The sequence below is a fragment of the Rhamphochromis sp. 'chilingali' genome (assembly GCF_963969265.1).
Source record: "Rhamphochromis sp. 'chilingali' genome assembly, chromosome: 5".
In the NCBI taxonomy this organism is placed as follows: domain Eukaryota; kingdom Metazoa; phylum Chordata; class Actinopteri; order Cichliformes; family Cichlidae; genus Rhamphochromis; species Rhamphochromis sp. 'chilingali'.
This window is the reverse complement of record NC_137932.1, coordinates 9,919,856-9,930,328: the sequence shown is the minus strand read 5'-3', so window position 1 is coordinate 9,930,328 and position 10,473 is coordinate 9,919,856. Positions and strand designations below refer to the sequence as shown.

Here is a 10,473-nt window from a genome sequence, read left to right as displayed (position 1 = left end):
AATACTCAGAAAACGTGCATGATGATGAAACATCTGATATCAGGAATTTGTTCAAGTATAATTCAAACAGGTCATCCTTTCATGGGTTTATTAGGAAGCTGGAGATGCATAAATGTGCAAAAGTCTTCATTTCTTTACATTTTGCTTCCAAGGAGCCAGGCTTTTTTTGTTGTATTTTTAGTCAAAAGCAATAATTCTCCAGGCTTTCAAATAGAATAGTAATTAATCCAAATGTGAAATTATTGGCTCAAATCATTGACAGTATGTATAAACAACAGTTAGGACAGAGACACAACAGTGAGTGTCTACAGTCATCTTTAAAACACAGTGACGGCTTTGTCATGAGTGGGGACAGCATTTCATCCAGCAGTGTTGGAGATTTTATCAACATTAATGGAATTATGAATGCAGAAAAATAATTTCATATTATGATCCAAATCCCAATACTATGTGGACAGCACCTGACTGGCCAGAGCCTTTTTCAACATGACAATGAACCCCAAAACACTGACAGTACAATAATGACATAGCTGGAGAGAAAAAACATTTAATGGATCACCATCAGTCATGGATTGGCCTTCCCAAAGCCTGAACCTCAACTTATTAAAGCAGTGTGGGATCATCTTGACAGACAACAAAACAAAAGGCAGTCAACATCCAAAGAAGAGCTTTAATAGTTCCTCAAGAAGCCTGGAGAACTATTCCCGAAGACAACTTAAAACTTGCAAGAGTTCAGGCTGTGTTGATGAATAAATGTGGTAATACCAAAAAATTATTTTAGAGCTCATTAGAACTCTATTTTTGCCTCATACACAGTATTTGCACATGTTTCAATAAATGAATGTTTCTTTTTTGTGTATCAATTTCTTAAGCTATTCAAATCTATTCATACCTACAATGAATCTCTGACAGGTGTGTGTCAATAAATATTTGATATAAGCTAGTGCTATGCAAAGAACGCAAAAAACAACATGTAGTAGTGTGATCTAACCTAACCAAACTACAGAGGAAGTGTCTTAATGTATCTCTTTAATCAGTCATCATCAGACGGGATGCCTCACATCATCATCGTCTTGCAGTCATGTGGATCATGTGTAATGTGCAACATGTTCAGCAGGGGGTGCTAGCTGAACATGTGCATTGGCCTGACAACATTAAATCAGACGATGAAGAATCCTAGCAAAACGAGGAATAACGGCCTGACGCAGTTAGTTGTTGTTTGTATGAGTTCGCGTTACATACCCTGCAAAGTAATGGTTAACTGTCACGGATTTTGTATGCTCGGGGCCAGAGTTTCCATGCTGTCATTCAAGGTCGGTGCTTTGGTTGCAGGTAGCAGATAGAGGCGTTCCTAGCCGCTCTGCTAGCTCGGTTTGTGGTATTTTGTTTGAGAGGAATGCAACGGCCGCCGAGCTGCACTTCTGTCTAGCTTCCTGGATAATGAACTTCGCTTTTTATGACTAAATAGAGTTAACTCCTGTTTGCTAACTGATATAAATTATTTTAAAATATGGCGAACTTTGTAAAGACGTTTGTGCAGATATGTAATTATCTACAGGACCCAGAACTTGTAGCAAGGTTTCAACATTTCTGCGGCGTTGAAGGAACATTTCCGGATGCACCGAAAGCACCGGACAGCGGGGTGTCTGAGCCGGACCGTCCGGGGCTGAGGAAGCGGGTCCAGCAAGGTGCAAAGAGCTCAGATGCAGGTGTTGGAAATGGAGCAGCCGGAGATGGTCCCACGCCGCAAGTTAACGGGATGCTGGGAGACGACACCACCGGGCCCGATAGCTCATCAGCAGCAGCAGACTCAGAAACCACCATAGCAAAACCCCTCCGGAGGAACTCACTGACCGGAGATACCGGTCAGGAGTTCCTGATCCACAACAAGTTTCTGTTCTACCTGTTCACGTTTGGCACTGAGCTGGGCAACGAGATGTTCTTCATCATCTTCTTCCCCTTCGTCTTATGGAACATCGACGCCCTGGTCAGCCGGAGACTCATCGTGGTCTGGGCCTGGAACCTGTTCGTGGGACAGTCCACCAAGGACATGATCCGCTGGTCCCGACCGGCCTCTCCTCCTGTGGTAAAGGTGGAGGTCTTCTACAATTCCGAGTACAGCATGCCATCCACGCACGCCATGACGGGCACGGCCCTGCCTTTCTGTCTCTTCATGCTGACCTACGGACGGTGGCAGGTGAGCATATGTACACAGTCCAGGTGCTTTAATCGGATTAAAAAAGTGTAATAAATATATATGTCTGTGAAGGTTCTCAGTCATCCAGGTCATCGTAGTCAAAGGAGCTTGCAAAGAAAAGCGTCTGGACTTCTTTAAGTTGCTTGAAGACGTTTCACCTCTCATCCGAGAAGCTTGACTAATAAATATATAGCTAGACAGACCCCAGAAGAAAAAAAAAAACCAACTAAATTACAGTGTCCAGTAGAAGTTTTTCCCCACTGACCTATAGGCGACTAGATCAGAGCTTCACTGGCTCAGTTTGTCTGTAGCAGCAGTTTGATATTTTACTATTATAAGATATGCAATTAAAAAAAAAAAAAAAAAAACCCAAAAAACTTTTTGTTTGATTTGTTAGAGTTTGACAGTGGACACAACCCCAAAGATCTTTGTCTCCAGCGGGGGTATTTTCTGTCCCAGAATGGACAATTAGGGAGTTGAATGTTTCATTGTGCATGGTGGTCAGCATGATCAATCCAAATAAAACTATGATTACTGTAGTTAAAGTTGTAGAGAGACTCCAGTACTCTCCGACTGTCTGTGGAAAAACAGAGATCCCACTTGTCCCAGTTTCATAGCAGAGTGTTCAAGGCACAATCCACACAATGGCTTTCCTCTGGACAGGAACAGGCCTGAACAGGATGCATATGCTTTGTATGCACACTGTTACACCCCTGGAGTTTGAATCCCCAGTGTTGCTTTATGTTTTTACTACAAAGTGCTATTTGATACATCTGCTGGTCCTGCAAAGTGGATCATCCTTTAAAATTATAATCATCTTTCAGAAAACTGAAATAGTAAGAGAGATTTCTATAGCTTATCAGAATTTATCATTTAAGACCAACACATAAGTCTGTATTCTGTTAAGGGGGAAATTATTGTTCAGCTATGGCAGCCTGTAAATAGTCAGTTGGCAGTTTTTTGGACTGCCTGTCTCTCTGCTGAAGAGTGTTTCTTGTCAGATTGGGCAGTGTAAAAAAATATGTGGTGCAACCGGTCTTAGGGCTACTCATGTTTGTGTTGTTGTCAGTCCACTAGCCAGCCGTGGAGAAGATTGAAGCTATAACATACAAAGAGCTGAAGTGAAACTAAATGTTAAAAACAATTTAAAAAAATGTCCACTGCAGCCACTGCCTGTATGTTTTATACTGTATTTTTGTTTTCTTTGATGCTTTTTTCACACTTCTCACATTCCCGGTGAACTCTGAAGCACAGGGTCATCAACACTGATCACTGTGCAGTTGGGACTTTGGAGGACTGTACAAAAGGATGTTTGCATTTGCAGGTGCACTAGATGTTACTTTCAGCTGTATAGCAGAACTTTTTGGCTTAGAATAGACTTTTGTGATATGACTGCACACAGGTGACTGCTTGTTTAATCTGCATATATTCAAGGACATGAGTCTGTGTTGACTTAAAAAAAAAAGTTAATATATTTTCCTGTTATTTTATTTGGACATTTGATAAACAAAAATGAATTTTAATCCAGTACAGGCCACTTATGAAACCTTGTTGTAAATTGCACTCTTAATGATTCTACTTTGCAAAGGCAACATTTTTATTTTTGGTTGCTCAAATATAAAATATGCGGGATATGCAAGAGAAATGCTGCGTAAGCATGCCTTTTAGCAGTTTCAGTTCTTTTTGTGTCAGGGTGACACTTGGTGAACTTTTTTATTTTGTAATATTTCAGCCATAAAAATGATTTCTAAAGGTTGCAGATGCTCATTTTGGAATATTTTCAGAGCATCTGTCAAATACTAGCTTGCTTTACTTTTACTGCGATCTCAATACAAAGCTTTTCCAATTTTTATGCTACTCAGTGAAACATGCTATCTTCAGAAATGATTTGTAAATGTGGAATTCCAGGTCAAGGCATGCTCTTTGAACACCATTGTAAATGCTTTTCTTCTTCATGTTGCCTTAGATTTCAAAGGTCTAGCTTTAACACAGGATATGAGGACACTTTGATAATTCACGGCACAGGTGGGCAGAGGTGCCAAGTTCCCAGATGGGGTCCAAATGTTTTCTTTTTTGTTTAGTTTTTTCTTTTCATGTAAACTTGACATTGAAAAGCGCAAACCAACAGAAAGCCCAGCATACACTATTTTGTGCAGGGCCCCTCGGTCTCAAAGAGCCGGCCAATCCGACTGAAGGACTGCCATTTAAATCCCAGTTAGTCTTCAGTGACCAGTCTTTAATGAAGAACAGCACAGCTTAGATCAAATCGTAACAAAAGCTGTAATATATCAAGCTTATGCTTTGATTTGTGCCCCTAACAAGACATTAAAGAAGTGGACTGACAGCTGGATTACAGAGGTTCACATAAGGAGAAAGAACCAAGCTGTGTTTTGTTTTTATTTAAATGAACAATATCACAATATCAGAGCAAGTGCAGGAAGCAATGAATGCGCTTTGGGAGGAGAAAGTGTCAAAGGTATCCTGTGATTGAGTCGGTTTTCTAGGAAAGTGGGCGGGGAAGTCCAGTTCGACCAGATCGAAGAACACAAAACATTTTTTTTCCAGCCTTCATGCTCCAAACAAAAGGGATCCACTGCCTGCATAGTCAGTTAAAATGGTTTGAACTTAAAACGCATCAATGAATACAGATAAACATGTGTCTAAAGCTATGAATGGGTTATATTGAGTGATGAGAACTTTTAATCAATAAATGACCAAAAAAAGAAATGGACTCTGTCCCAAAATAGAGGTGGCAACAACTCTTAAATGCAACTTTGAGTAGTGAATTCATCATAAAACTACAGTTAATGCTTACCTAATCTCTTTTTTGATTTGAAAGACCTCATTTTTTCACACCTGTCTTTCATTTGCCTCACTATGTTTTCCTTCACAGTGGTACAGTAAAACAAGCCTAAGTACACGAAGCAAACATAACAGGGGTCCATTATGTCTCTTCTTAAACTGTTATTTCTATTTTGTGGACACAGCAGAGACAAAAACAGGAGCTGCCTAAGAATTTGGCCTGTGTCGTTTCTTTGAGCAATGGCAGAGACAAAAGTAAGGAACAGAGAGGGAGAGGATATAAAAGGGGGGTTTGTGCCGAGAGATAAAAAGAATGGAAAGAGAGAGAAAGGAAGGTCAGCACCAGGGAGGAAGCGCTCAGTACCTGATTAAGTGTGTGTTGATGGTACACCTGCAACCAGGCCTTGAACTGAATGAATGTAGCTCTCTGAACTGCATGAACCTTCTTCCGTGTTAAGTTGCTGCAGTGTCAGGACTTCAGAGGAAGAGGTGAAAAATTTCAGAGAAGGTGGTTACAAAAGGTTTCAAAAGATAAGATATACGCCATAAAAGCTGTCATAGTATGGCGGGAGGGTTATCTAAATATATAGATGACAATTTGGCTGATAGCCAGTGCGGCTATTTGGTTTTAATTTTTGTTTTTTGGTGTTATTTATTATCCGTTTTGTGCCAGAGGTTTTATGAAAATAACCCAGCTGGTGTAAAGACTTCCAGCTTTTCTTTGCACTATTTTTAAATCTTTAGCCAAAGCTAATATGGAACAAGAGATAATCATTGGCCACTGCCATTGGTAAATGGCTTCTTATTTGCTGATAGGCTGAGAGCCATCTCCAAGGCCAATATTTGCTAGAATTGATTGTTGGTTTTTCAGTCAGTCCAACTGATTGGTTCAGAGGATGAAGCAGCTAATTTTTTTTTTCGTCTTGCACCACGGTGAAGCTGACATTTGTGGTTCTGAATTAAATATCTCAACAACTTTTTCCAGGAAATCTGTAACTCTTTCACGTCCACCCACGATAAATATTGATCAAGCTTAACTCGAATTTTCGCACACAGATAAAATCAGGTCGTAGTTTACTCTACCAATAGTTTAGTTTACATTTAGTTTACACAAGTGATGCCATTCTCAGCTGATAGTCGTGTCATGTTACTCAGGAAACGCTGAGTAAGGTGCTAATCATGGTAAACAGATGTCTCAACATTGCTGCAATTGTGAGCATGCTGATGTTAGCATTCAGCTTTTGATGCACTACTGTGACAAAGGGCAGACTAATGGAGACTCAGAGTTGTTTTCACAACACGTTTTCAGTGACCCTTGCATCAGTTTCAAATACAATATGCTTTAGGTTGCTGATCACAGCAGTTTTTAAAGCTGTGATTTCCACTGATGGTGAACATCCTGGGTAGCTTGGCTTTGTTCCAATTAAGACATCTTCTCAGCTTTTTTTAATGCATTCTCTGTTTTCTCTTATAGTATCCTTTCCTCTTGGGCTTCTGTGTGGCTCTCAGCTGGAGTGTCCTGGTCTGTGTAAGCCGAGTCTACATGGGGATGCACTCCGTTCTGGTTAGCAGCTGCAGTTTTTAACCTGAAATTAAATGTTCTCAGTGGTGATCCTCATTCAGCATCTTTTACTTCCATTATAGCCTGCAGGCATTTGCCTTCTTATACTATAGTCTTAGTGTAGCCTCAATATGAAACTTTGGTAAGGCAAAATGCATTTCTGAGAACTTCCACTGTCACGATACCTGCTGCGAGTGGCGTGCATATCTCAGATATCACTTGCATGCATACTTAAAATTACTTTCGGTCCAACTGTTGCAGTGAGAGGAGCTGTCAGATGACTTTTAGTTGAAAACAAAACATTATTTTTCCAATTGTTAGTATCAAATTCATTTTTTTCTGATTACTTAATACATTTCCTGTTGCGTGTAGCAGTTAGAGGAAGTAAGTGCTTTTTTTTCTTTTTTCTTTTTTTCTTTTTAATCTGCGTACCATACTGCTGGGTTTTGGAAACCTCTGATAAAAAACATCTCTTGGCCTTTGGTTAATGGTCTTTCAGGCTGGCTTTTTAGGGAAAAGGTAAAATTTATTGTAATTAGGGAAACCTTGGGAATTTGGAAAAAGAAATAATCCTGAGAAGGGTTTAGTAATAATTGTTATTACTTTTTCCTGGATTTATTTAAATATAATTTGAAGATGCAGTATTTTAGCATTTCTGCATTGTCACTAAAACACAATGCTAAGCCCATTAACAGATTTATAACATAAGTATGAAGTTGACATTTATAATTCATGGAACATGATGTTAACAGAGCCAATAAACAAATTAAAGCGCTGAGATTAGATTAGATACTGTGACCTGCAAACCTGTGACCTGGTAGCAGCTCTATGGAGATACTGCTTCCTCCAATGGTAACACCTGCTCATCTGTCAGCACCTCACCTGATCCTAACTGGACTTTTTTATGACTGTGGAGTAATCTGCAACTTAAAGGACATGTTTCATGGAGGAAAGTGTAATTGTAGCACCTCCTACAGGACAGGTAGCAGCAAAGCATTTTTTATTTGGTTGTTTATTGGATGTGTGTACTACTGTTACTTTAAAAAAAAAAAAAAAAGTTTAATTGTTATTAAACATATATCATCAGCCCTAAATATGCTTTGTCAGCACTCTTTCCTTAAATGCTACCGAAACTGTCTTGCTGCTTTACAATGATTTATGTCCCTGTGTTTCAGGAGGTAATCACTGGCTTCCTGTACACCCTCCTTATTCTCGCCTTCTTCCAACCAATTCTGGGGAAGATTGACAACTACTACATGATGGGCAGCTACGCTCCACTTATGATTGTCATATCACATGTGGGCTTCGGACTTGTGGCTTTCTCTCTGGATTCGTGGAGCACCTCTCGGGGCGATACAGCTCAAGCTCTGGGCACTGGGGCAGGAGCTGCTTTAGCTTCCCACGTGAACTATCAGCTGGGCCTCCAGCTGGATCCTCCACTGTCATCGTTTCCTCTAACATTGCCATCACTCAGCGTTAGCTTGGTGTTGCGCTCCATGCTACGCTTCTTCATCGGAGTCGCCGTACTCCTCGTCACGAGGATGATTATGAAAGCAGTGACTATTCCTTTCTTATGCCGACTATTTGGGCTGCCCATGGACGATGTAAGACGGGCGAGACAGCAAATGAAAGTGGAGCTGCCGTATCGTTACATCGTCTACAGTGTTGTGGGTTTTAGTTGTGCGTGCTTTGTGCCTCTCCTCTTTAAGATCTTAGGTCTTGCCTAACTGTTGTGTGCAAACTGCCATGTCCTGTTGATATGGTGAACATGCTGCTTGTTTTGACACAAGGGAAGGCTCTGTTTCTGCATGATTAAGGGCGTTTTAAAGGATAAGTCCTATGGTATTATGTGTTTCCATTATCGTTAAATCCCATCAAAAGACTAGAATCGGTAATGAATCGATTGACAGTGCGGTGTGTATCCAGCCAGAGGGGTGTACTACAAAGTCATATTAATGGTTTAAAGTGCCGTGTCGAGCAGCTGAAAGTTTCAGAGGGCTCACTCAGCACTAAAATAATTAACTTGAATTAAAATGTTTATTTTATGGCTCTGGGATAAATCCCAAGATTAATCATTTTCTGCAGCATTAATCTCTTGTCATTTATGTTATCTTCATGCATCACCAATTTATCATCTGATAACATCTCTGATCGACTAGGCAACAGACATAGGGAACCTTTTGTGCAGAAGAAGAAGAGTCACGTGACCTGTGAAATGCCCTCTTTGTTAGCACTCAGAAAACCTCGCCTAACAGAGAACGATAAGAACCACTGTTGTCATATCTGTTATCTCCAATTGTGGTTTTAGGTTTTGTTGAGCCAGCAGAGGCAAAGAAAGCCTGGCTATGGGGAAATTTGTTTGTACTACACCCCTCAGCTGTGACGTTTCATTACCATGAGAACAACAGCTCACGTATGCAGTCATGCTGATACAGACAAAACCACAAGTATTAATTATTTATGAATAATTACTTGCTAAAAACTGCAAAACCCACTGGCTTAAGTTTATGAGCTGGCAGCCATGCTCTGGAGGAGTTTAAAAGTAATGTCTTTTGGTTTTGATCTTTTTGGGGGATTTGTTGAATTATTAAATGGATGGGATATCACCTGCCTTATCCTTTAAGATCCACCTGTGCTCAACACATTTAAGTGTTAACTGGAGCTACTTAAATATAAAGTACTGTAATGATGCTCATATTCATCATTGTGGAATCTATTGTTCAAATATAACTTTTTTTTTTTTTTTTTTTTGGAGAGTTTGACTCTTTGAAATTAAACCAAAATATGAATCTGTAAATCAAAGCGATGAAAAATACTGTAAGTATTTAAGCTTCCAGGCTTCAGGACATTTAATGATCTGTATGTAAATACGGAGGACTCTTTACCTTTTAGTGGGTCGTATATGTCATCACTATTTTTCTACATTTCCATATTCAGCGTTGTCCTGTGTAACTTTGGCCCAAATTTAGGTTAAGTCGATTGATAGTAGAGAATTAATGAAAAACAATATTTTTGATAAATTATTTTATCATTGTATTTGATGAATGGTTGTATTGGGAAACAAAGGAATATATTATTCATACTTTATTGCTCTGAATGCCAGAGACGTTTCAGTTCTCCTTACTCTCGCAGTCTGCAAAACCTTAGACCCTAAAAGTTGTCTGATTGTTGTAACTGTTTGTAATTTCTTGTGTTGTTTTAATAATCAGTCCGAATATCAATGCCCGACTTATATCAGAACATGTAGGGCTATTTATAGATCTGCTATTTCCATCAGTTCTCCCATTTTTTTTTTTTTTCTCTTGTTGTCTGATACCTGTGTATATTTAAAACATTTGGAGACAATAAAAAATAAAATATTTTAAAAAGAAAAAAAGAGTATTTTATTTTGTTGTATTATAAATAAATTCAGGTGAAGCCACTCACAACATAGATGGGAGACCTGTCCACAATGTACCCCATCTCTCACCCAGTGATGGCCAAAACATGGATCTGGATAAGCGGTTAAGAAAATTGATGGAAACCATTTAGTGCATCTGGGATTTTTATGCTAGTGTGTTGTGTTTTTTAATATTGTAAATATTGTGGCCAAATGGACAAAAAAGAAGACATATGCACTTAGAGACTGTAAAATCTTAGATTTCTGTTGAAATTACTTTGAAGGCTCTCAAGACATCATCTCTCAGGAAAAATAATAAATAAATAAAAGAATTTCACCAAACGTGACTCTTGAACTTGTCATTCCACAATGGAAGCAATTTGTTTTTGTGCCATATTACAGTTATTTCATAATTAAATATTATTCCAGAAACATTAGAATTTTTAAGTTGCTTCTATGTTTATATAGTTAAATTATTTTAAAGACTGACTTGCAGCTACATCTTTTTATTTTCTTTATTTTTCTTTATTTTCA

At 39.0% G+C, this 10,473-nt stretch overlaps 1 protein-coding gene across 1 annotated transcript; it reads left to right on the top strand.

Annotated features, from left to right (window-relative positions):
- Positions 1-1,174: 1,174 nt before the first annotated feature.
- On the top strand, positions 1,175-10,162 carry LOC308396679 (sphingosine-1-phosphate phosphatase 1-like). Its single transcript, XM_080882185.1, has 3 exons — positions 1,175-2,197; positions 6,474-6,563; positions 7,736-10,162. The coding sequence occupies exons 1-3, from the start codon at positions 1,511-1,513 to the stop codon at positions 8,285-8,287; spliced, it is 1,329 nt and encodes a 442-aa protein (XP_080738311.1). The 5' UTR covers positions 1,175-1,510; the 3' UTR covers positions 8,288-10,162.
- Positions 10,163-10,473: the final 311 nt, after the last annotated feature.